The following is a 26,862-nucleotide window of genomic DNA, read 5'->3' as shown; positions in this document are numbered from 1 at the left end:
TACTTTCATGGGGTGAGGAGGATTCAGAGTTCAGGTCTGCGTCTGTGTAGCTATGTATAGTTGGGGAAGGAAAGAGGGCTGGGAGGTACAATTGGATGGGGATCTTTTTAAAGCATGTAAAAACTTCACATGCTGTTATTGGAATTTGCTTTTGCAAACACATTTTCCCTTACTTCAGGAATTGCTCTTTGACTGCAGTACTCGCCACGACCATCAATATGTCTCATATGAAATCAAGCGTCCTCAGTTTTTATTTACTTTTTATCATTCTGCATCATTCGCAGGCTACGGGATCTTAAGGTAGAACAATGTGGTGGCACGGGACCATCCGAAACCAATACTACTCTACATGCAAACACAACGGTGCAGGATTTAGCGCTGGCATTGCTGCAAGTGGAACAGGCCGTGGCTCATCGCTTTCTCACCCCACCCTTCGGTATGTCCCTTATGGTCCTTTTTTTCTTATACTCTGTACCTTGTCACTGTGTGTGTGTGCATGCATGCATCCTTGCTCATTCCTAACTACATTAAGTTGAATTTCATTGTATGACTGCAAACGCGCATCTTTAAAATCATTCTTATTTGTGTTTCCGAAACTTACGACTTCCTCACAGTTGGCGTGAGTTCCACTGGATCAGCATCCCAGAGGCAATCTGGCCTTTGAAGGCAACAGCTTTATGAATTTTGAAAATCAACCTTTTGAAACATAAGAGAGTAACATCGGTGATCTCACACTTCATTTTTACCATGTCATTGTCTGGTTGCAAATTTAAAATCAAGCTGTCTCACTCGTGACCTCGAGGGAAGTGGTAATCCACCCATCCAGCCTGGTCTCGACTCGACTACGTGTGGGCACCATTCATATCTTGTGGTTCTCTTTGCCAATACTGCAACTTGGAATTTGTACTAAATTCAGTTTATATAAATTATTTAACTTCAAAATTTGATGGGTGCTGGGAAGGTGGGAAGGGTGGGAGGTAAATTTGCTTAAATTGAGCTTCTCTACTGTTTTTACACCTCCACCTAAGGTGGACAGAGGTTATGTTTTCACAGCTCTGTGTGTTTGTCTGTCTGTGAACAGGATATCTCAAAGTTGTGGACGTATTCGGACGGACCCTGCTGGACGGGTTGGGTGTGTGACGAGGACAAATTGATTCGATTTTGGTGAAGATCCAGATCCTATAATATTTTTCAGTGATTTTTCGCAAATGAGAGATGGGGCCAAAAACGATACAAATTTTTCAAAAAGTTGTGGACAAGTTATGACCAAACTAGTTGGATGTGTTTGGTAGGTGACGAGAACAAGCCGATTCAATTTTGGTTCAGGTCCAGATCAATATCCAGCGAAGGCATGTGCTCTACCGAGTGCTGTTCTAGTTTTTACCTTTTATCATCTCTTCACCTACACAGGACAAAGGCCAGCTCTGTCCACAACATGTATCAAACATTCGTTTTTGGTGTGTCCTTTTTCATTGAGAAGGCTTATCTGCCCATTGTTTTGTCCTCATTCTGCTTGATTGATAATGCAGAAATGTTATTTGTGAATTACATGGTTTATCCACGGAATGCCAGTGGATCACCTTTGTCATGTGTTCTTGTGTTGCTACTTTTTTTTCCTTTACACTCTCCCATATCTTGCCATCAGGGCATACTTCTTTGGCTCGCATTTTGATCGCATGAATTATTTACCTGTTACAGGTAATGCAGAAAAAGGCAAAGTAGGGAGAAAGACAAAGAAGAAAGAGGACCATAAAAGCGTGAAACGAGAGCAAGACGGCGTGTCTAGTGAGAGGGATGGTAAGGTTTTGTGCTGAGATACTTCTTCTGTATCACACACATGTATTTATTCAGATTCTGATTTGTTTGTTTCTTGGTTTTTGTTTTTATTTTAATCACATTGATCGAAAGCTCGTGGACGGGATCAGGATTAGGACGGACATTGGGATGCATTAGTGTACATTGACTACAAAGACATTGGTAATCAATGGCCAATCGACACGGCACGTCGAGTTTAAACCCCGGGATACCAACATAATGTGATAAATGCTCAGAAGGAAGTGCCATGCAGGCCAACTCGATCGATTTTCCGTGAAAACGCCACATTTATGAAACTAAAACACCCGCTCACTATGGTAGCGGCAGGAAGGGCCATTCCTCTTTGGGGTATATAGGTTACAGTCGATCTATGGTTGGGTCTCAAGAACATTGGGTATGTTCATTTACCAAGTTTCTTGTGGAGAGATCGCAAAGCGGTTTAAGCATTCGAGCAAGAACTCCATTCAAAACCGGTAAGGAACGGCTGGCTTGGCAAGCGCTAGCTAGCTGCTTGGTAAATGAGCACAACCCGGGCTTCCTCCCTTTCAGTTTCGTGTTAATCAGCAGGAGCGAGTTTCAAAAGTTTCCTCCGAAAAACGCCATGTTAGTGGCAGTAAGGGTCATGTTATTAACCCAACCCTTGTGGGGTATACAGAGCACAGTAGATCTTCGCTCAGTTCTGCAAGTAAAACTCACCTCACGGATGTTGGGATTCCTCCAAATTTATTTATTTATTGTTATGAACAGCATTAGCGACTGTTTTAAAAGCTAATCCATACGTGTTTTGTGGTTTATAATATTTTTACCTCTGGTAGAGGCCGTTGGGCCGTTGCTCCCACGAAAACGCCACGATAAGCTATTTATAAACGTTGACTCGAAGTTTGTTCAAGGAGGAAAACCCCATTGGGGAGGTGGGATATTATTATTGGTATTAATAGTTTTGTAATAACATTAATATTTTGCGATAATCATTCGTTTTGTTATTAGAAGCGGCCTTGGAAAAACGCCACGATAAAGCTAACTTAACATGGATATACACCTCAACACGCAACCCCATTGACAGCAATGCCAGGGAAAACCCACTCGGGGGAGAAAACGCACTTGGGGAGGGGGCAAATGAATGCGCTACGACCTTCATTGTGTAACCCTTCGTCATCCTGTCAAGTTTGGTTGAGATTGGATAAGTAATGACGGAATATATTGCGGTAAAAAAAAAAATCAACAGACAGACAGATGCCAAATTGCGTATTTTAGTATGATTCAAAAACTATTAGTTTGATGACATCACAAACGAGGTGGTGGTGGTGGATCGATTGCAGCCACCCGGCTGCTAGTTGCATCATTTTCAGTGGGCGCATCTGCCGCTGATGCAATGCCTCTATAACCAGCGATCTGGTACTCATTTTGCCAACCTCGGAAGGATGACAGGCTGAGTCAACCCCACCTGGCATTAGTTCAACAAGATTCGAACTCTGAACCTTCAGATCCTAAGCTCGCCACCCTAACCATTAGGCCAACACTAGGTGATACAAAAGTTAGGTTCCCATCTAAATCAAACAAGAATCTGCAGTTCTGTTGCAATGCCAGCAGAGGGCATTGCATCCTGGAGAAATTCATCCATTGTCTTGTGATGTAAAATCAGGAGTTTGTGTCCATTTAAGTTGTCAGGGTTTTCATGATCCTGCTATATTTTGAAAAGATTAGTGCATTTTGTATACGTAAACTGGCCACATTTGCTGCTTTTGGGGTTAACTGCTTGTCACAGGTGTGAATTCTGAGGTGTATAAATATTGCAGGCATGTTGAGTCTTCAGCTATCATAAATATCTTCATGACGATATGTTGATTACTTCTGCCACCGAAGGTGGATGGAGGTATTGTTTTCACCCCTGTCAGTTTGTCTGTTTGTGAACAGGATATCTCAAAAAGTTATGGACAGATTCGGACGAAATTTGGTGAAGAGGTTGGGTGTGCATGCGACAGGGACAAAGATGATCCAGATCTGGATATGGATCTGCGAATTTTTTAAGCGATTCTTCACCATTGAGAGATAGGTCACAACAATGATATATAGCACGATATCTCAAAAAGTTGTGGACTGATTCGGTAGAAACTTGGTGGACAGGTTAGGTGTGTGACAAGGACAAATCGATTCAATTTTGGTGAAGATCCGAATCTGGATATGAGAATTTCTTTTTAATTCTTGTGGGATTCTTCACCATTGCCTGATTGGACCAAAATATAGCAATGATATATACCATTATATTTTGATATATGATATACAGTGAAAAATGGCCTCTAAAGGTGGTTATATACAGTGCATTCAGAAAGTATTCAGACCCCTTCGCTTTTTTCACATTTTGTTATGTTGCAGCCTTATGCTGAAATCGTTTTAAATTCATTTTTTTCCCCTCATCAATCCACACTCGATACCCCATAATGACAAAGAGAAAACACGATTTTAGAAAGTTTTGCAAATTTATTAAAAAGAAAAAAACTGAAATATCACATTGAGATAAGTATTCAGACCCTTTGCTATGACACTTGAAATTTAGCTCAGGTTCCTCTCATTTCTCTTGATCATCTTTGAGATGTTTCCACACCTTGATTGGAGTCCACCTGTGGTAAATTCAATTGATTGGACATCATTTGGAAAGGCACACACCTGCCTATATAAGGTCTCACGGCTGACATGCATATCAGAGCAAAAACCAAGCCATGAGGTCGAAGGAACTGCCTGCAGAGCTCAGAGACAGGATTGTGTCGAGGCACAGATCTGGAGAAGCCTAGAAAAAAAATCTCTGCTGCATTGAAGGTTCCCAAGAGCACAGTGGCCTCCATAATTCTTAAATGGAAGAAGTTTGGAACAACCAGGACTCGTCCTAGAGCTGGCCGCCCGGCCAAACTGAGCAATCGGGGGAGAAGGACCTTGGTAAGAGAGGTGACCAAGAACCCGATGGTCACTGGCTGAGCTCCAGAGATCCTGTGTGGAGATGGGAGAAACTTCCAGAAGGACAACCATCACTGCAACACTCCACCGATCTGGGCTGCATGGCAGAGTGGCGAGACTGAAGCCTCTCCTCAGTGAAAGACGCATGAAAGCCCGCTTGGAGTTTGCAAAAAAACACAAAGGACTCCAAGACTGTGAGGAACAAGGTTCTGTGGTCTGATGAAACCAAGATTGGACTGTTTGGCTTCCATCTGGCCACTCTGCCATAAAGCCCAGATCGGTGGGGTGTTGCAGTGATGGATGTCCTTCTGGAAGTTTCTCCCATCTCCACACAGGATCTCTGGAGCTCAGCCAGAGTGACCATCGGGTTCTTGGTCACCTCTCTTACCAAGGCCCTTCTCCCCCGATTGCTCAGTTTGGCCGGGCGGCCAGCTCTAGGAAGAGTCCTGGTTGTTCCAAACTTCTCCCATTTAAGAATTATGGAGGCCACTGTGCTCTTGGGAACCTTCAATGCAGCAGAGATGTTTTTGTAGGCTTCCCCAGATCTGTGCCTCGACACAATCCTATCTCTGAGCTCTGCAGGCAGTTCCTTCGACCTCATGGCTTGGTTTTTGCTCTGATGTGCATTGTCAGCTGTGAGACCTTATATAGACAGGTGTGTGCCTTTCCAAATCATGTCCAATCAATTGAATTTGCCACAGGTGGACTCCAATGAAGGTGCAGAAACATCTCAAAGATGATCAAGAGAAATGGGAGGCACCTGAGCTAAATTTCAAGTGTCATAGCAAAGGGTATGAATACTTATGTCAATGTGATATTTCAGTTTTCACCCCTCAGCCCAAATTGGGCTGAGGGGTATTGTAGTCACAGGCGTCGTCCGGGCGTCCGTCAACTTTTGGTTTCCGTCAATTTCGAGCAGAACGGCTTGTCCGATTAAATGCATTTTTGCAGTGTGTGTTGGGGTTGAGCAGAGGAAGGTTCCTCTCGAAAATGGGTGTGCTGCGATTTTCAATATGGCCACCACGGCAGCCATCTTATTTCCGTCAATTTTGAGCAGAACAGCTTGTCCGATTAAATCCATTTTTGCTGTGTGTGTTGGGGTTGAGTAGGGGAAGGTTCTTGGGCGCGCTGCGATTTTCAATATGGCCACCATGGCAGCCATCTTGAAATTGGTTCCGTCAATTTCGAGCAGAACGGCATGTCCGATTAAATCCATGTTTGCAGTGTTTTGGGGTTTGGTAGAGAAAGGTTCCTTTCGAAAATGGGCGCGCTGCGATTTTCAATATGGGCGCCATGGCAGCCATGGCAGCCATCTTGAAATTGGTTTCCGTCAATTTCGAGCAGAACGGCTTGTCCGATTAAATCCATTTTTGCAGTGTGTGTTGGGGTTGAGTAGAGGTAGGTTCATGGGCGCGCTGCGATTTTCAATATGGCCACCACGGCAGCATCTTAAAATTGGTTTCCGTCAATTTCAAGCAGAACGGCCGGAGTTGGTAAAACCACTTTAGCACTTGCATTGTACCAAACACTTCTGAGGTATCTCAGCCAAAGAGTTGGATTGAATCCAAATAAACCACGGATTCTTCTCCTGGCTCCCACTGGAAAAGCTGCATATTTTCTCTGAGGTAACACTTCATTCAGCATTCAGAATACCAATCAATCAACGAACCTACACTTCATTAAATGCTGATCGACTGAACACGCTCCAAACCACAATGGCAGATTTGAAATTAATATTCATTGACAAAATATCCATGGTGGGATCATCACTGTTCACCTTGGTACACAAACCATCACTGTTCATCACTGTTCACCTTGGTACACAAACGCCTGCAAGAAATATTCCAGAGTAACAAGCCTTTCGGAGGACTCTCTATCATTGCTTGGGGAGATTTATTCCAACTTCGACCAGTCGCTGACAATCCGATCTTTCAGAATGCAAAAACAGGTTATGCTCCACTGGCTACCAACCTATGGCAAGAGCACTTTGTCGTGTACGAGTTTCAGACAGTCATGAGGCAAAAAGACAAAGGTTTCGCTGAAACATTGAATCGAATCAGAGAAGGAAATCAGACTCCTCAAGACATTTCCATGATCAATTCCTGCACCATCAATGAAGATGATCAACCAAATGAATCAGACAACATACATTTATTTATCTCAAATGAACTCGTAGAACAATATAACCAACAAGCTTTCGACCGTGCAAATACACAAAAAGTTTCTGTCCGAGCAAAGGACACAATTGTGGGATCAATTTCAGAGAACTTAGGTCAAAACATTCTAGATCATTTGCCAACAGATCCCAAAAAAACTATGCAATTATACACAACCCTCCAGTTAGCAACAGATTTGAGGTATGATGTGTCAATCAATGTCAGGATTGAAGACGGCATGACCAATGGAGCTTCCTGTATTTTAAAGAAACTAGGCATTTCCGGCAATAACCCCACTGGAACTGTTTGGGTTGAATTCAATGACAAAAATGTCGGGCAAATGACCAGAAACGACAACCAACGTCTCTACAAAAAAGAAATCCTTCCTTCATGGACACCAATAAAAGCCGTCACGTGCCAATTTAACCCAAGAAAACAATATCAAGTAATACGAATGCAGTTTCCCCTTTGCCCAGCTTCAGCAAAAACTGTCCAGAGGTCTCGATGAGACACACTTGATCAACTCTACATAGATTTCAAGTGTAGAGGTCAACCTCATCTTTACTATGTTGCACTGAGCAGAGTGACAACACCTACAGGACTTCATCTACGCAACTTTGTGCCAGACGAGATAACTGTTAGTCAACCAGTTGTACATGAACTGTCAACCAGTCCCGGTGTGTACCCCGGTTTAGAATAGGTACACCGTATCCCTGCGCATCGTAAGAGGCGACTAAGGGTTGGCGCCAGGAAGGGCATCCGGCCATAAAAACATTGCCTCAAACAGGGAACCATGATTGTCATGGGGCCTGCAAGGCTAACCACTGCTCCAGCGGGGAAAATGGCCTTAAAACGATCATTCATATTCATTTCATTCATTCAACCAGTTGTACATGAGATGAACCGCCTCAGATGATCTTCCTCCAAAGATGCACCATTTGCCAAGTGTCCTGATTCACATATCTCTATCATATATGTCAACGCACAATCGCTACATAAACACCTGCCTGATGTTGCTACTGATTATAGACTATCCACTGCTGATATACTCATTTGTTGCGAAAAACGGTTTTCAGTGAACGATTCTACACAAGACATTGCCCTCCCTAGTTTCCAGCTACCATTCAGAAATGATGAAAGCTATCCTACGCACCAAAGACCTGCACACGGCATGGCAGTATATATGACACCAAACAAGAACTTTACCACATCATCAACTCGGCATAATTACAAAAGTGTGGAAGTGACATCGACTACGATTTCTCATGCTTCAGACCAGAAAGTTTCCAATTTGAATGTTATAGGAATTTATAGTGCACCATGAACACAACTTAATGACCTGAAACGAACAATTCGAAGACTCATTGAAAAAGAAAATCTACAAAACACACCAACAGTTCTACTTGGAGACTTCAACATCGACATATCACATCAATCACCACAAAGTCAACAGCTCCTCACATTTCTCAAACAGTATAACTTCAACCAACTCATCACAAGTTATACAACAGACTACCAGACTACTCTTGACCACATTTATTCAAATATTCCAGCTCCCAAAATACACAGATGTTCATGAAACATATTATTCCTATCACAAAGCAATTTCTTGTTGTCTACACGATTAAACAAACTTATTGCCATGATACCTGTAAGTTTCTCTCATCCAGACACTATAGACGCAGACTATACAGAGAAGAATCAGTTGCATGAATTCAGTGTGGAGTTGGAGATGAAATTATAACTCCAGGGAGTTATACGATGTAGCCAAGACGTTACTAAAGAGACAAATGTTCTGAACCCCAGGAGTCTGGCATGTCTCGTCAGGGAGTTATACGATGTACCCAAGATGTTAGTGAAGAGACAAATGTTCTGAACCCCAGGAGTCTGGTCAAAGACATACAATGTAGCCAAGACGTTAGTGAACAGACAAACATTTGGCCACGATGCATGCTGCAATAGAGAGATTCAATGGTTCATTGACATTAATTCAAAGTTAAAGGTGCACAGAAATACAGAACATTTTTGACTTATTTGTATGAGTATCAGTTTTTTAAAAATAGAAATCGATTTCTTGTAATAAGTAATAGCTAATTTTTTTATATATATATATATTTCATTTATTGGTAGTGCTCTTGCACCCTGCTAAGCCCCGCCCTAAAAAAACCCGAATTTCACTGCTACCAGATCACATGACGTGTGACGTCACCTCCAGAACAAAGTCCATGCCATCTCGATTCGCTATGCTTCGGCCCGCACTCCGTTCCATGTAATTTGTACTTCCTATACTTTTGATTTGCGATCGTCGAGTTATTCCAAAGTTCATCGGTTAATAAACAGCGAAAATGCCTGCAAGGTGCCTTGTTGCAGGTTGCAACAACACAACAAAAGATGGAGTTAGTCTTCACCTTTTTCCTAAGGATGCAAATCTGCGGAAAATCTGGACGGGAAAGGTAAGATTGACGAGGTCAAACTGGCAAGGACCAAGTGATTCCAGCGTCATATGTAGCGCACACTTCAGCGATAGTGACTACGACAGTGGCCTGTACTCAGAATTTAACATCAGAAAGTTGAGACGGCTCAAGCCTGATGCCGTTCCGGTAATTAAATGCAGAATTAAGCCCGACACAGAGAAAAAAAGAAGTGGAAGAACAGCAGCTGAGAAACGGAAAAGAATGAGGGTAAGTGTTCACTGGATACAATGTAGATATCATCATCAATCATGACCGTATAATTCGTTCACGCTCACGTCCTACTCGTACTAATAACTAAGGCAGCTGCAGGCGAGGACTGAGCTGAGCTGCCTTTGCACCCTGCCTGGCTGGCCTGGGCCTGGGTACAGACAGTCTACAGATAGCCATCACCCTCGCTCCATTCCAGTCAGTGTTCATGCCACACACTTTCAGACAATTAAAAAAATTAAATTAGTGAAATAAACGTAGACCTTACTGGCGTGTTTGAATTGATTAATTGGATCGGCATACGAGCTTGAGATAAGCAAATGCACGTGGAGCGTGCTGGCGAGCGAGCTGCGTTTTGGAGGTGACGTCACATGGATTACGTCATCGGCTTTGAGGTATGGGGCAGAATTTTTAGGGGCGTTCCCAAGTGGTTCGGTTTTCTTTCATTTTTTATGTTTCAGAGTGAATATAACAAAAAATCAATGCCATATTTGAATTCACCATAAAAAGACTCATTTAGATGACATCAAATACATTTTGGGTGAGATTCAGTGGCTGTGAACCTTTAAAGGTATCCTTTTCTATGGTCTTCTTTGGCCACTCCCTATAAATTTATAACCCTCTCCTATATATTCAATCATGCTGTTATATGCTCCCACATGCAGCTGCTATATCTTTTGAATCGTTCTGCTCAATAATTATATCCACACATCGCCACTATCATGAAATTTCTTTACTGCAAAATCCTACATAATACAACTTCGCTTCAAATAACAAATTATCATAAATGCTTCCTTTCACCATGCATGGGCTGAGGGTGTTACGCCCGCTTTGCGCTGCTATTTATTTCTTTTTAATGAATTTGCAAAACTTTCTAAAATCCTGTTTTCTCTTTGTCATTACGGGGTATTGAGTGTAGATTGAGGAGGGAAAAAATGAATTTAAACGATTTCAGCATGAGGCTGCAACATAACAAAATGTGAAAAAAGTGAAGGGGTCTGAATACTTTCTGAATGCACTGTATAGCATGATATTTCAAAAAGTTGTGGATGACTTGGGTAAGTGATAAAGAACAAGTCAATTACATTTTAGTTTGGGTCTGACCTATCAGCGGGATACAAAACGTAAACTGTTCAGCTTGGCGGAGATATAACGTCTACCTAGTGCTGTTCTCATTTAAACCTGTTATTGCTTTGTCTGTTCCTTTTTAACTACCATCTGGATATTTTTGTTTCCTCTTCCTTAAAGAAGGAGCAAAGGCGGCTGCACAACCACGCTCTTTGCTCAACCGCTGGGAGGAATCCCTCGTAGCATGCACGAGTTTGTCCCAAGTGTTTGTGCACTTGAGCTCACTGGACCGAAGTATCCTGTGGGAAAAGTCTGCATTGAATGCACGCTGCCATCTGTGTGGGCGCAAGAATGACCCCGGTAACATGCTGCTGTGTGACTCTTGTGATCGTGGTCATCACCTGTACTGTCTGCAACCCAGGCTAAAGGTCAGTTCGATTCCCAGTACCTCTAGCATAAGCAGAACTCCATCTTTAGGCCGTCCAGATCAGACCGGAAGTTTTTTTTTTTTTTATTGGGTCCGTTGGGATAATCAACCCACAACAACACTGTAGTTACTTCTGAATTGCAAGCACTTCAAACATACATTACATCTTCCCCTTTAAGATGGAAAAGTGCAGCGAATAAGTTATTAGATTAATGAACAGGATTAAATAATTAAATTGATTTATGTGGGAAAATTACATGCCCAGACCAGGAATCGAACCCAGGTCCTCTGGAAAACCGTACCAGTGCTCTGCCATCTGAGCTATCTGGGTGATCCTGACTGAGCAAAGACGACCTGGGTTCGATTCCTGGTTTGGGCATGTAATTTTCCCACATAAATCAATTTGAATAAGTTATTATTACACAAGCAAATAGTATGAAATGCAAACCAATGCAGCAAGAGAAATAGAAGCATAGATCATAAATAAAATGGAAGCATAAAGTAAATGGAAGCGTTTATCTTTTGCAAAGTCCAACTCAGTCCCAAAATAAAAACAACACATCAAACTCTTAAATCCACATTGCATTGCAACAAATCGTATCCAACTCGGTGCTAGTGAACAACCAAACTTGGTAAGGGCAACATTTACAGTTCATTGCAAGTCGAGTCTGTCCAGTCGACGACTGATAGGACCACTTCAAGTATGAGGTAACTACTGAGCGAGCCACAGACACTGGTGGGGTAACTCATCTGCCAGATTCATCCTGATATACAGAAGGTGCAGTATCACAAGCCGGAGGCTTGAAGTCTGATGAACAGCTTTGAACCATCACGGACCTCACTGGTCGCGTTATCAGTATCTATGAAAGACCAATTGAGGGCTGCACTCTCATTGGCTGCACGAGTGCTCTTACGTAAATGTCGATGGTTATGGCGATATGTGTCACCTGTTTCTTGGGTTACACAATGAAGTTTGCAGCAAATTCATTTCACTGCCTCCCCAAAGTGGTTTTCTCCGCAAAGGGGGTTTTCCTTGAGGTGAATATCCTTGTTAAGAGAGGTTTATCGTGGTATTTCTCTAAGGCCGCTTCTAATAACAAAACTAATTGCAAAAGCATAATATTAATGTTATTACAAAACAATATTAACTCTTTGAGTATGGGATTTTTTTTGGATAAAAATACCCCCGGATAAAAAAACAGGATTAATTTGGCATTTTGGTACGGGAATGTAACCACGTACTGACGATCTATTTATAGGTATAGTCAATGACGTGTAGTAACGTCATCCGTACACAAAACTTTTTCACGGGTTGCGGCACTGGACGTCATCCGTACTCAAAGGGTTAAAACTAATGATATCCCACCTCCCCAAGGGATGTTTCCTCCTTGAACAAATGCCATGTTAACGTGTGTAAATAGCTTATTGTGCCGTTTTGGTGGGAGCACCTCTACCAGAAGTAAATGTAGGGGCAATACCCCTGGCTCTCACCTGGTAGAATAAACAGTATACTGCACCTACTAAAGGTATTTCAAACCAATTTCAATGGTTTCTGGAAGACAGGACAGCATGTAGAATCATACTAACATTATCATAAGGCTTTAACTTTGGTACATCACGGGTGATGAAGGTTGTGGTTGTTTCATCGAAATAATGTATGTAGTTTCAGAGGAAAAGCAAATACCTATTTTGGGGGGTCAAACCTGGATCCACTTTGACTCCGGTAGACCCCCTCTGACACTTTTTTTTTTTTTTTTTTTTTTTTTTAATGCCGTGAACAAACTTTAGTCACAACATAACAAATATCATTTGTGCCCAGTTTGGTCACAATCCCTTCAGCGGTTCCAGTTAAGAAGTTGCAAATGTTTATGGACGGACAGACTGACTGACTGACTGGTGGATGGATGGATGGATGGACAGACTGACTGACTGACGGACAGATGGATGGACTGTGACGGATGACGCACCATCACATAAAGCTCCCCTGAACTTCGTTCCAGGTGAGCTAAAAATATTGTAAACCACAAACACGTATGATTACCTTTTTAAACAGTCGGTAATGCTGTTTAACACTAAACTAAAATAAATTTGGAGAAATGCCGACATCAGTCAATGCCGATCAAGTCGACGAACGCACCTGATCGTAGATCTACTGTAGTCCCACATGGGTTAATAACACAAACTTTCATGCCGCTAACGTGGAATTCTTCCAAGGAGTTTTTCATGGTGTTTTTCCAAAGCAGCTTCTCATGACAAAAGTAATAACACTTATGATAATGGCATAATATTAATGATATTACAAAACAATATCCCAACACCCCCAAGGGGTTTTGTGACTTGTAATATTGCCCCTGCACCCCATCCAATGAACATTGTCCGTGCTCTATCCTTTTAAATGCTGAACATCGAGCAAGGAAGCAGCATGTACCCTTTTTTTTGTCAACTTGGCCGGGGTTTAAACCAACGACCTCCCAGACATGGGGCGGACGCTCCAACCATTACACACCACCCAGTTTGTTCATTTTGAAACTCTTCATTGCAGTGGTTTTTATCCCGTGTCCTGAGAATTGTTTTGACTGCTGCAGGGAACATTGTTATGGCCTTGGTTTTGCTGTTATAACAATTAGCACAATATTGAGAATTGGCTCGCTTGTAAAATCTTTTAAAAGACGCATTGTATCTCCATTATCTGCAACACTTCCTCAAGCGAATGCCATTAAACGTAACGGGGCAAACAAAATGGGGCCATTGATGAGGAATTGCCTTTTCTTATTGGCATTGCTGAAGGTTTGTAATGCTTTGGTGTAAATACATTTGTGATAAATGTATTTATTTTGGCAACAGAAAAGGGTTGCCTGTAGTTTTGTGATGAAATGTGTAATGTGGTGAATCTCAACTGGTTATTACCTTCATCCGAACCAGCTTGTCGATGTCGCATTGCATGTTAACAATAAAACCTTTACAAGTCGTACTGTGTAATACAGATTTCTCTCTAATTTGTTTTTGCCACATTTATCCCAAAACTCATGTACCTTGGGGAAAGGTGAGTGTTGCAACCTTCCTTTCCCCACAGGATGTTCCCGAGGGTGATTGGTTTTGCCCGGAGTGCCGACCGAAACCTCGTGGTCGACCGTCAAAGAAACGTCAACATTTTTCTCAAAAGAACGAGGGCGATGAGAACAATGAGAAGAGAGATGCCTTGGGCACCAGGGAGAAGGAAGAAAGAATAAAAAAAGAAAATGTAAAAGAGTCACCAGCCCGTGTCTTAGATGTCGACAAGTGAGACTCGTTATTTTCCAACTTTCTTTTTATTCCACGTATTGGTCAAATCTCATTAAAACATCCATTGCATAGTGTCGTAGTATTATCAGAAATGTTGGGAGGTCACAAGCAGATAGGTTTTAACAGTACTGACAACAGATTTTTAACAACAGGTTAACTGACAACCTGTACAATGTACAAATTGATGACTCGTAAGTGTGCAGTTTCGCACGTGCGTTTTGGGCACTTTAAAGATGTAGTTAATCTATAGTATGATCCTCAACTGGCTTTGTTCTTGGACAAAGCATGCCAATCGATTTATTAATAATTTGGATTGAAATAGTTTGTCCATCTTCATTGATAACGGAGAAACGTTCGTAAAATACCATGGTTTCGGGCATACTCGGACGAAGTGACATTTTCATTCACACTGGGATGATGTGGAAAATATCCGTGATGTGGGGACATTATGCTCAAAACTAATCCTTATCTACTTGTAGCAGACCCATAACAATGAACTCTAGTAGAAACGGCCATACTTCTTGATTGGAACTCCGAGATTTTTTTTTTATATACAGACTTGGCATTTAATATGGAATAATTTTTTTTCCTTGACTTGGGTTTACTTTCTGAACTCAGTGTATCAATCTGGTGAGTTTATTTTACGCTTCGGTGATTTATTTGTTAACAGAACCATGTCACTGATTGTCTGTCGCAGCAAGAAGTCAATAACAGGATTATATCCCAGGTGGCGTGACAAAATGTGCGGGCAGGTACATTTGACGATTGGCTTCACATTCGGGTATATAAGGGTTGTTGCGTTCTGTATTAGTGGAAAACAACTGCTGCACATCCACAAAAGTTATTGCCGCTTCCTCTGGAGATGTTCCGTCAACTCGACAATGCTGTTTGTCATGGAGTGGTGGCTTTATGAAATTCAGGCATGAAACAGCGTGCTATTGCTCGGCAGTATGGCATCACTCAAGGTCAGGTGTCAAAGATACTGAAACGAAATGCTCAGAGAGGTGTCCCTACACCAATACCGAGGCCAGGACGTCCCCGCAGAACCACAAGGAGGGATGATAGCCAGCTGCACCGGTTAGTCCGCAATGGCCATAGCAAGTCAGCTAAACGGCTGAGGGCTGAGTGGCAGCAACTGACAAATGTGCCTGTATCCAGAAGGCTAGTCAACAAACGACTCGTTCAAGCAGGCTATCATACCAGGCGCCCCCTGAGCAAGCCACGCCTGACCAGACAACAGCCAGCGCCGATTGCAGTGGGCCAGAGAGCACCATCAATGGCAGCCAGGACACTGGAATCACGTGATCTTCAGTGACGAGTCGAGATTTCTGGTCTATCGTCAAGATGGCCGCGTCCGAGTGCGCAGACAAGTGCATGAAGCCTACAACGAAGATTGTATAGTGCCATGAGTCCAAGCTGGAGGTGGTGGGGTGACCGTTTTGGCTGCTTCTCATTCAGGGGGCAAAACTGACCTGGTTGTTCTGAATGGAAACCTGAACCAGTTCAAGTACAGGGCCATTCTGGAAGAAACATTGCTTCCATTTGCTCGTGCAGCCTTTCGAGGAAACTTTGTCTTCCAAGATGACAATGCACGGCCTCATCCTGCTCGCATGATCCAACACTTTCTTGCTGACCATGGTGTAGAGCATATGGAGTGGCCTGCCATGTCCCCGGATATGAATCCGATAGAGAACTTGTGGGCAGAATTAACGCGTCAAATCGACAACTTCGACCCGGAGCCTACCTCTGTGCGTGAATTGCAGCAGGCTATTGTCACTGCATGGCAAGCGATTCCTGTCCAAACCTTGGCAAATCTCGTGACCAGCATGCCGCAACGTGTACGTGCTCTCCTGAATGCTCGTGGGGGTTACACGAAGTACTGAACTGTAATTTTACTGTCCGTAATCCCAGTCGTAATTTAATTTTTGTTTTTGTTCAAAAAAAAATTGGCTAATGTGCAAAATATAAAGATACTTCTGGAAAACGTACAGAAGTTTAACACAGTACTGTCCGTGAATTGAGTTTGATATCAGTTTACATCACTTTCAAGGATCAATTTATTTGCTTTGAAATGTCAAATGTGGTTTTGTTTCTTTTAAAGGTCACATTAACAAAATGTACAATAATTTCAACATAATTCCAATGAACTTTTGGTTCTAAGTCATCTTGAAAAGTAAGTTAACCACCACAAAAAAAATATTCCATATTAAATGCCAAGTCTGTATATTAACATGAGGTCGGACGTATGTTTATTACCCAGTATGAATGTACACAACTTTTAATGTAATCGAAGTTTTTAAACAGTATGAATGCATACAACAACAACAGGCATTTTAAAACCATTTTCCCTGCTAGAGCGGGGGTTAGCCTTGCGGTCCCCATGACAATCTTCTCCATTTTGCCCTATTTTCTGCATCTCCTCTTGTTAACCACCTTGCCCGCATTTCTTCTTCCACCATCTTTAGCCACGTCTTTCTTGGTCTTCCCCGTCCTTCAGGGTTGGCGTCAGGAAGGGCATCCGGGCGTAAAACATTGCTTCAAAAAGGGGACCAAAAAACAATAACAACCACGGTTCCCGAAAAAGGCCAACCCCCGCTTTGCAGGGAAAAATGGCCTCTAAAGGTGGTTATTGCTTTTATCGCTTCCTCAACTTCCTTCTCAGTTATCTTCTCTGCCGGTCCTAAAACTGGGTTACTCTCTATGTTGCCGTCCCATTCATTCTCTGCATTCAACAGCATTTCCATATATCTCTTCCATCTTCCTTTAATTCCATCTGCGTCCACAACGATTTGTCCCACTTCATCCTTCAAGCAACTCTCCCTCTCCCCCCCCCCCCCCCTCTCTCCCATCACATCACACCTCTCTTTCACTATCTGCTTTGCAATCCTGAATACCGCTCTCTGACCCTCGTCCGAATCCAAGCGTTCTCCGAACATTTTCCTACATGCCTCCTGCGCCTTTTATACCTCTTTCTTTGCAGCCTTCTTGGCTGCCTTATAACTTTCATGCTCTGCCTTTTCTGCCCCCATACCCTTCGCCTTCTGCCACTCCTTGAACTTCTTCCTCTTCTCATCAATCCTCTTTCCAACTTCATCATCCCACCACCATGTTTCCGAGTGCCTCGGTGGTCCTTTTGTCCATCAACATACCTCACCAACGGCTCCCAACAGACTATCTTTCATTGACATCCAACCACGTTCAAGCTCAACCACATCATCCTCTACCCTACTCAGCCTCTCTTTTAATGCCTCCCTTACTGTCACCTCTTTCAACCTCCACACCTTCATTCTCGGTTGGTACTTCACCCGCCGAGATCTCCTCGCACCTTTCACCCTTATGCTGCAGACAACCAAGTGGTGCTGTGAAACAGCCTCCTCCCCCAGGATCACATTTGTGTCCCAGAGGTGCCTCCTATCTCGCCGACGCACCATCAGGTAGTCACTGTTGTCGTTGACCCACCTGACGTGTATGTAACAAGCATATTATCCTCTTTCTGGGACTGAGTATTACAAATCAACAAATCAGCTCCATCAGCAAACTCCAAAATCCTTTCACCTTCTCCATTTCTCACACCATATCCGTAACCCCCATGAACTCCCTCAAAACCGTCCATACTCCTTCCCACATGTCCATTTAGGTCTCCTCCTACCACAACAACTTCCTCATCTTTCACGTTTTCCATCAGCTTCTCTATCGCACACCAGAACTTGTCCTTCTCTTCATCGCTCCGACCAACCTGCGGAGCACATCCGGAGATGACGTTCACCAAGAGCTTTCCAATCATCATTTTCACCATCATCAACCTTTCACTCACTCTAGTCACACTCACCACACTGTCCACAAACTCCTCAGAAAACAGGACACCAACACCATTCACGCCCTCCAGGCACCCTTGCCACACAAACTTGTATTTCTGTCCCTGCCTACCCTTCACCATTCTCACACCACTTCCCTCCATGTTGTCTCCTGCACACAACATATGCCCACTCTTCTTCTGACCAAAACAGTATGAATGTATACAACTAATTATTTACGAGTGTGTATTGGAGAAGATTAAAAACCTCGTAAAACCGCACAACCTTTCAGAATCGCAATGCACGGCATACCTCTCCATGTCAAATGTCATTTGGGGTTTTTTTCAATTTGATAAACGCTGCAGGTAAATTTACATAGTTGTCTCATTAATACACATCAGGTGATGTTTTGAAGATATTATTGTTTTCATTTTGGACTATTTGGTTGCATTGTAGAATAGCCGTAAGTGAATACAGTAAGTTTCCGATTTACATCGTGGATGTGTTCCTACAAACTGCACTGTTGTACGAAACGACGTTATTTGGATATGATTTTCCCATATATATATATATATATATATATATTCTTCGTGTTATAATGGGGGAATGTTTTTTTTGGTTGTGGATACCTCGCTTGTGAGCGATTCTGAGTGACGGCAAGCTACATTAAGTGAGATTAAGCAAACCAGTGAGGAGAAAGTGAACAGGCAGATGCACAACCTTGGCATATACTTTCTTGCCACGACTCCCCTGAGTGTCATCAGTAACCCCTGTCAAGCAGCCGAGGCACTACGGCCTCTTGGGGAAAGCAAAATGTCTGGCTGGAACTTATTATGGCTGTCTGGCTGGAACTGGAACTTATCATTCACAGACAATAAACAATCATTTATCAGTCACAGAAAATGACTAAAGGGACACAAATCCCTCTTAGGCTGACCCAAATCTGTGTGGCCACACTGAGCAGCCAGAATGTGTGCTGGAAAGGATAATGACTACACCTTCTTCACTGAGGAAGGTGATCCCTGCCTCGTGTTCGGGCAGAGTTCCACACCAAAGCTAGAAGCTAAAAAATGTGTTGCCCTGTTCCACAACCAACAACTACTGGGTTCCAGACAAATCGGAGACGATTAAATAAACAGAGCTGAAGCTTAGAGGAAATCGTCCTCTCGTGCAAAGTGTATGCTACGCATGAAGCATGTGGGATTAATGGTAAGGGAGAAAGATTCATGAACTCGTTGAAACAAACAAAGCTGGCAGCCAAGGCCGAAAGAGTTCTGTTGGTGAAATTCAGTGCAGTGATCCATTGGCACACAAATTCTGAAATTCAGTAATCCACTGGCACACTGGCACAGCAGCATCAATGAAGCAAAATACTTGTAAAAAATATGTATAATAAAAAAAAATTACCAACGAGAAAAGAAAGTGTGAATACCTGGGAACAGATATTCCAAAGAATGTGCCCTGACAAAGTTAATTTTAATCTGGCAACACAAAACTCAAGGAAAAATAATTTCCTCCATCAGAAAATATTCACAGAATAGGAACTAAGAATAAGAGATGAACAAATTGATGAGGCAATAATAAATAACTGGTCACCGATAAATAGCGAACTACCACCAATGCCACAATGGAATGACCGGGACACACGTTTGGGATGAGATTCCCAGAGTACAAACTCCAAAATAAAAGGAGCAACCGGTAGAACTTGCTGTTGCTGCGCAGGAAATAGAACAGCAAGAGAGGAGAGCAGAATATGATGGGATTTCATGTTTAATCACCATAACAGAGGAAGAGATTGGGCAACAGATTTTGGAATTTAATCAGGAAGCAAAATTGGAAACGCCACAACGGGATCAACGATTGACAAAAGGAAATGATGCAGCAACACCTCCAGAGGAAGAACAAGTTGAATTTACTCTCAACAGAAGGAAGAGATTGACAATGAAAAGTATAGGCTAGAAGAGGAGCTGGCTAATAAAATAGAGGAAATCAAACTAGTATCACCCAGGCAGAAACCGCAACTCCACCGAATAAAAAAGATCAACAAACAACTGAAGATACAAGTGAGGAGAATACACCAAGCAGTCACTAAAATGCTCCCCAAATCACCTAATCTGAGAGAAACGAACCATTAGCTGCCCATAATCCCTGGTGTTGGGCTAGCGGCTAGGGTGCCAGCTTAGGATCCTAGGATCCTGGGTTCGCATCCCGGTCGATCGCTGAATTAACGCCAGGGGGGTTGACTCAGCCTGTCATCCTTCCGAGGTCGGCTAATTGAGTACCAGTTCACTGGTAATTCCCTGCTTGTCGTAAAAGGCGACAAAAAGGGTTGGCGGCAGGAAGGGCATCCGGCCGTAAAACATTGCTTCAAAAAGGGGACCGAAAAACAACAACAACCACGGTCCCCGAAAAAGGCCAACCCCCGTTTGCGGGGGGAAAAAATGGCCTCTAAAGGTGGTTTTTTTAAATAAGCCCAAAATACAACAGATAACAAGGAATATAAATTAAAGAAAACTATGGTGAGGCCAACAGAAGAAAGCAAAATCAATAGTTTGAAAACAACCAGAAACTGTTTGCAGAGAACGACGGAAACAGAAACAAAATGTGGCAACTCCCCCTAAAAAAGAGAATCTTGAAAAATTCTGGAAAGGGATATATGAAGATGAAAGTGAACACAACAAGAAAGCAGATTGGATATGACACTTGGAAAAGAAAAACCAACATCTGCAGGAAATGCACCCAATGATGATGGATGATGGGTAAATCAGAAAAGTGCCTAACTTCAAATGCCCAGGCCCGGATGGGATTCCAAACTCCTGGCTAAAGCAAGTGTATGCTCTCCATCCTCATTATGATGGAGCATGTAACGAACTCATCCAAGGGGAACAGTCATTGGATGAATGGTTCACAGAAGGCAACACTCTTCTTATCCCATATTCTAATGAAACCCATCTACCGGAGTATGTGAAAAGCTCAACAGACTATCCAATGAGATTTGTACACAAGCAACAACTCAACAAATCAGAAAAGGTATGCTTAATCCATTTCGCTACAAATTTCCAAAAACAGGTGCAAGTGCAGGATACTACACAGGAAAACGAAAAAGAAACGAATACAACCCCAATGATCACAAAGAAGAAAAAGGAAAACGACAAAAATAAATATCAGCAGATATACTCTGACAAATGGGAGAATGACAAAAGAGCAGGAAGATTCAGCTTGACAGAACAGGGATTGATAAAGGAGGCTTAATGGAATGGCTAAGAACAGGTCGAATTAATTGGGATGGAGAACGAGTAGTCAAAAATGCCCTGAGACCAGGGACACTACACTAATGGCTTTAAGAAAATGGTGGGATTGAACCAATCAGACAAATGCAGGTTTTGTGGAGTAAAACGGAAAGTACCATTCACCTCCCTTCGGGATGTAAAAAAAACTCATGTCAGAACAGTTGTACACTGAAAGACATGACAGCGTCTGTCGAGTAATCCACTGGGACATCTGTAAACATTTCACTATTCCGGTTTCAGAACAATCATGGAAACACAAACCAAATACGATCCTTGAAAATGAACAATACGCTTGAAAATGTTCACGCATGACAACATGATCCCATCAAGTGTGGAAATTGCAAACAAAGCATTGTGTCGGGACATGGTGCTCAACAAAAAGAGGAAATGTCAGCATTGTTCATTGAGGTTTCAGTTCCCAATGACTTTGGTATAAATGCTAAATGCTGCAGAAATCAGGAAAATGCTCAAATACCAGAAGCTGAAAAATGAGGTCAAGAGGTCTAGGAAATTGAAGAAAGCTGAAATTGTACCAGTGATGGTCAGAGCAACAGGGATGAACAAGAAAACCCTTACTGAGTACTTGAAAAGCATTCCACGGAATATCACAACAAACGAGATACAAGTGGAGGTTGTCAGAGGTTCAGTGAGGATTCTAAAAAGAGCTCTTGGAACAAAGCTATGAGAATGAAGTTTCACAATCTGGTTCATGAATAATGATCCCTTACCTAAAAAGGAAGTGGAGATTTTGAGTTCTGGGAGCTCCCACCTCCTAAAATCCACACATGGAGATAACAACCAGAGAGATGCGTTGCCAGGGAAAGAAATTTGATCACCCCAACTTAACTTGACCTTCCTTCACTTTCGTACATTTTAGGCACGAAAATGAAACAAATCAATACAAAACATGAATGAATAATGCATGTACACAAATAGACAATTATTTAATCGTTCGGGCTAAGAGTGGAGGGACTACAAAGGGTGAGAGGCAAGTCCACCGTGCTTCGGTGGAATGTCCGAGCCGGATAAGTGACGCGCTGGTACTCCCTCATAGTCCGGCAGCTAAGCTAAATATAGCATAACAATTGTGCATTTTGTGAGGAAAGCACCAAATTTGGCACACTAGTAGACTATCATATTATGAAAAGATCTGGATATTGGGCCATCTCAGATTCAGAGATTTGATTTTTGCAAGATTTGCAGATTTTGCAGATTTGCAAGCTGAGATTGCAACGCCAGGGACGGCCGACTCCTTCCTGCGAGCTGCCCACGTCACCCGCACAAGAAGAGCTCATCAAATCACTGCAGCGGCACTGCACATCCTGCAACACCGTGCGTATGAATGCCACTGTATGACATATGCTGATGATGCAGAAGACCTGCCTGAGTTTGAAGACTGGTGTCACCAGAGAGGAGAAGACATTCCCAACTTTCAGTACTGGGCAACTGTGCTGGAACTAGAGATGTTGGTGCTGGTCTACGTGCGTTCTCTGCGGCAGGCTTCATTCACGATGTACCTTGATGCCCTGACGGAACTGGTCCCATGGTTCCATGCCTTAGACCACACACACTATGCCAGGTGGTTCCCTGTTCACCTGAGGGACATGGTTGCACTCCCAATGAAGCACCCAGATGTAGCCAGAGAATTCAGGGCTGGCAACTTCACTGTACAGAAGACGAAGAAGGTGTTCTCTTCGATCCCAATCGAATCGAAATCTTGCAAAAATCAAATATCTGAATCTGAGATGGCCCAATATCCAGATCTTTTCATAATATGATAGTCTACTAGTGTGCCAAATTTGGTGCTTTCCTCACAAAATGCACAATTGTTATGCTAAGTTGCCCCACTATCACCCTCGGCACCCAAATGGTGCTTCGAATGTGCTGGACGTGGGGTGCCTTCCGTGCGAACGCTTTTAGTCCCAAACCAAATCTGTACTTTAATGGACGGTTAATAACTAAAGCTGTTTGCGATGTGGGCAACTAAAATCGCTCAGAGACCAAGAGACTTAATGTGAGTATTTAATAAGTAAACGTGGAGGGAGAACAAAGTACACAAAGGCATTTATTTACATAGTTTATTCACAAAAATATGTACTCTGGGTATTGGACGACCGGAAGTACACTGTACTTAACATTTTCGAGTGACATATAGGACTTGCATGCCTTAAATCGGCTATTGTCCCATAATGTGTTAACGAAGTTCTATCAGAGACTTGTTTCATTTCTATCGAAATGACACAAAATAGACTCGACGTAAATTGGCGACTCACTGTAGTTCAAAAGTGAATGTAATCATATAATATACTGATATCTGAGGCTGTAAACATAAATTTGAGCATGTTTAAAAAGATTAAAGCAAAAATGAAACTTTGATGAAAAATGAAAAATGGCAAAGGTCTACAGAAAGGGAAAAGTGGTTTGCCTACTTTTTCCCACTGCTAACTACTGCTTTCCCACTGCTAAGGCTAACCCCCGCTCTAGCAGGGAAAATGGCCTTTAAAATGCATGTTGTTGTGTTGTTGTTCCCACTGCAATAGTGCCATCGGTCTTCTTTGCCACATCCTTTCTTTAGTACAAAATATGATCTGCAGGTTAAGGGCACTTCAAATTTCTTCCCGATCGGTGCATCACATGCCTGGTGTTGGCTTAACGGTTAAGGCTTAAGATCTTAGGGCAGTAGTTCTTAACCTTATTAAAGGCGCCGAACCCCAACGAAACCCACCGAACACTCGCGGAACCCCTCAAATTTGACAAAAAAAATTAAGAAGAATTACATCTTAATGCGTTTTCTGTTCTTCTTTTCGGGAGGCGATCTGGGAAATGTGTGGTTTTGTTTTGGCAAGGGCCACCCTCAATGGGAATTGGAATACAATTACAAATAACATTTCCATTCGTTTGTAACATACATAGCAAAATAATAATAATATTAATAATAAGCGTAATTACACATCGATTCAAAATTCATACAAAACTAAAAAAATAAAAATAAAAACAAATTGCAATGCGTTTTGGAGGACCTCCGCCGAAACCCTGAGACTGGCTCACTGAACCCCTGGGGTTCGGTCGAACCCAGGTTAAGAACCACGGTCTTCGGGTCTTGAGTTTGAACTGTTGTGCTGTTGAAATGACATCAGGTGGGTTGACTCAGCCTGTCGTCCTTCCGAGGTCGGAAAAATGTGTACCAGCTTACTGGGGTAATAATCCATTGGAGTATCCTGCGTTGGATTGGCGACCCATCCAGGATGTACTCCTTAGCCAATGAAACTGCCTCGGCAGCCCTTTGCAGCTCATTATATGAAAGGAATTATGTGCATCACATTCACTTTGGCGAAAATCAGTAGTTCCTGAAGGAAATTCTCTCCCATCGTATCTTAGTACCAACCAGTCGCCAACACAAAGTTTGCTCTTATGTTCTTTTTCTGATGCTCTGCTGCTTGCTTCTGAGTCCTCAATGGTTTATTGCTGTTGAAGAATAATAAAAATGTTACTGCTGGAAAGCTAATAATAAATTTACTTGGAACAAAAATTTCAAAGTTGTAAAACGTCTTGTTTGTTCGATTACAATGGTGCCTTTTAGCAGTGCTTGCACCTTAATGTAGCGATAATGTAGCATTTCCAGCAGGAACCATTCATAATATAGCTTGGTGGACACAAAATAATATATACTAATAGTTGTTGAAGCAATAGTAAACTATATTAAGTATGAGGAAGGAGCACACAAACAACAACCACAGCCAGGACGCTGGTGTACCAAGTATCAGAACAGTAACTTGTAAGATTTTAGTTTGGCACTCGGTCGATCAGATGCGCCAAATGTCCACCTCTGCGCTGATTACAGATTTGAACACGATGGGTGAAGTTGTTAATTTCGTGCTGACATTTGGCAAGTGGGATGGGCCTAACTTTATCTGTAACTGTTTGTTTCAGCTCAAAGATGCTTCTGGGATTATCCTTGTACACATCGTCTTTGAGATGTCCCCAACGATTAAAAACAAAATCAAGTGGGCTCAGATCAGGGGAATGTGGAGACCACTCGACACTTAACCATCGGCCAATCACTCTCACCCAAAGTGGCTTGTCACCCATTCACAGGACTCATTTGCAGTGTGAGGGGTTGCTCCATGCTGCTGAAACATTTGTTCTTCTCTTCGAAGCTTCTCCTGTGACCAAGAACAACCGATAACCCATCCAGCACTTTAATGTGGTGCTCAGAGTTTATTGTCATGGTATTACCGTCCTCGTCTTCGAACCAGAACGGTCTAATGATGCCATGCTTGCTCATTGCACACCAGGCCGTGCACTTGATTGAATATAAGTGTTTTGGAGAACTCCATCGGGCGGTACTACTGTGCCCCCAGTAGACATTGTTCCGAGAGTTGATTTGGCCATTAAGCAAAAAATGAGCCACGTCGGAAAATCAAATGTTGACAACATCAGGCCCCTCCTCAATCTTCTCCACAAACCACCAAGCCATTTCAAGACACTTGCTATTGCCAGGGTCAGTGACTTTGTGTGACTTCTATTCCTTATGGATGAAGTTTTATGTCATCGTGTAGAATCCTCCTGAGACTTGACACGGTGGCTTACAAGTTCTTGTCTGCCCTGACGAATCGACTTTTCTGGACTGTTTCCGACCAACTGTTGGACCCTCTCAATGACCTCATGATTTCTCAGTGCAGGGTGTCCAGAATGAGTTGGTCTGTCTGTTTATTTTGAGTTTCAGTTGTGCACAGTTCCTTGCTCTCAAAATGTCTTTCCCCATTTGAATATGCTCTCTGTGCATGGGGCTCATTCGGATATGATATGCTCTCTGTGCATATCATATCCGAATAACTTCAACTCTTTGGACAAACTCTTTCTTGAACTCTTGAGGTTGGACGAAGGATTGCGTTTTGATAGACGATTCCACAGAAAAGGCATTTTCCTCAATTGTCAAGGGCATCGTTTCCCACAGGACCTCGGCTATCATCTATTCCTATAAAAGGCCAAAATCTCTCTCTACCTCTCTCTGCCTCTCTACCTCTCTCTATCTCTCTCTCTCTACCTCTCTATCTCTCCCTCTCTCGCTACCTCTCTCTCTCTCTCTCTCTCTCTCTCTCTCCCTCCCTCTCCCTCTCCCTCTCCCTCCCCCTCTTCCTCTCCACCTCGCTCTCGCTCTCGCTCTCCCTACACCTCGCTCTCGCTCTCGCTCTTCTGTCAAATACAACTCTGTTGTGGCCATGGCCTCACGTGAGGGGTGGAAGGGGAAGGTGGTCAGGGGTAGAGGGGCATAGACTCTCGATGTAAATGTGTACCATGTAACACCACATGCTGGTGGTGGCAGAGGGCATTACAATTCCCTTTTTTACCTGGGCAACGCTGAGGTTAAATCACTCTTTGTACGGGTACATTTATTTT

The 26,862-nt window shown here is 42.8% G+C and overlaps 1 protein-coding gene across 4 annotated transcripts in view; it reads left to right on the top strand.

Moving 5' to 3' along the window:
* BAZ1A (bromodomain adjacent to zinc finger domain 1A) overlaps positions 1–26,862 on the top strand; it is a 233,782-nt gene that overhangs the window by 191,242 nt on the left and 15,678 nt on the right. For all 4 annotated transcript variants that reach the window (XM_078784087.1, XM_078784085.1, XM_078784086.1 and 1 more), the window contains 4 exons: positions 285–436; positions 1,699–1,797; positions 10,850–11,097; positions 14,170–14,375. In XM_078784087.1, coding sequence (XP_078640213.1) covers positions 285–436; positions 1,699–1,797; positions 10,850–11,097; positions 14,170–14,375 — 705 coding nt within the window. The remainder of the gene's footprint in view (positions 1–284; positions 437–1,698; positions 1,798–10,849; positions 11,098–14,169; positions 14,376–26,862) is intronic.

The sequence above is a fragment of the Myxine glutinosa genome, chromosome 9 (assembly GCF_964187855.1).
Source record: "Myxine glutinosa chromosome 9, kmMyxGlut1.1, whole genome shotgun sequence".
Taxonomy (NCBI): domain Eukaryota; kingdom Metazoa; phylum Chordata; class Myxini; order Myxiniformes; family Myxinidae; genus Myxine; species Myxine glutinosa.
The sequence above is the reverse complement of the archived record's forward strand: the minus strand, read 5'-3'. Positions and strand labels throughout refer to the sequence as shown.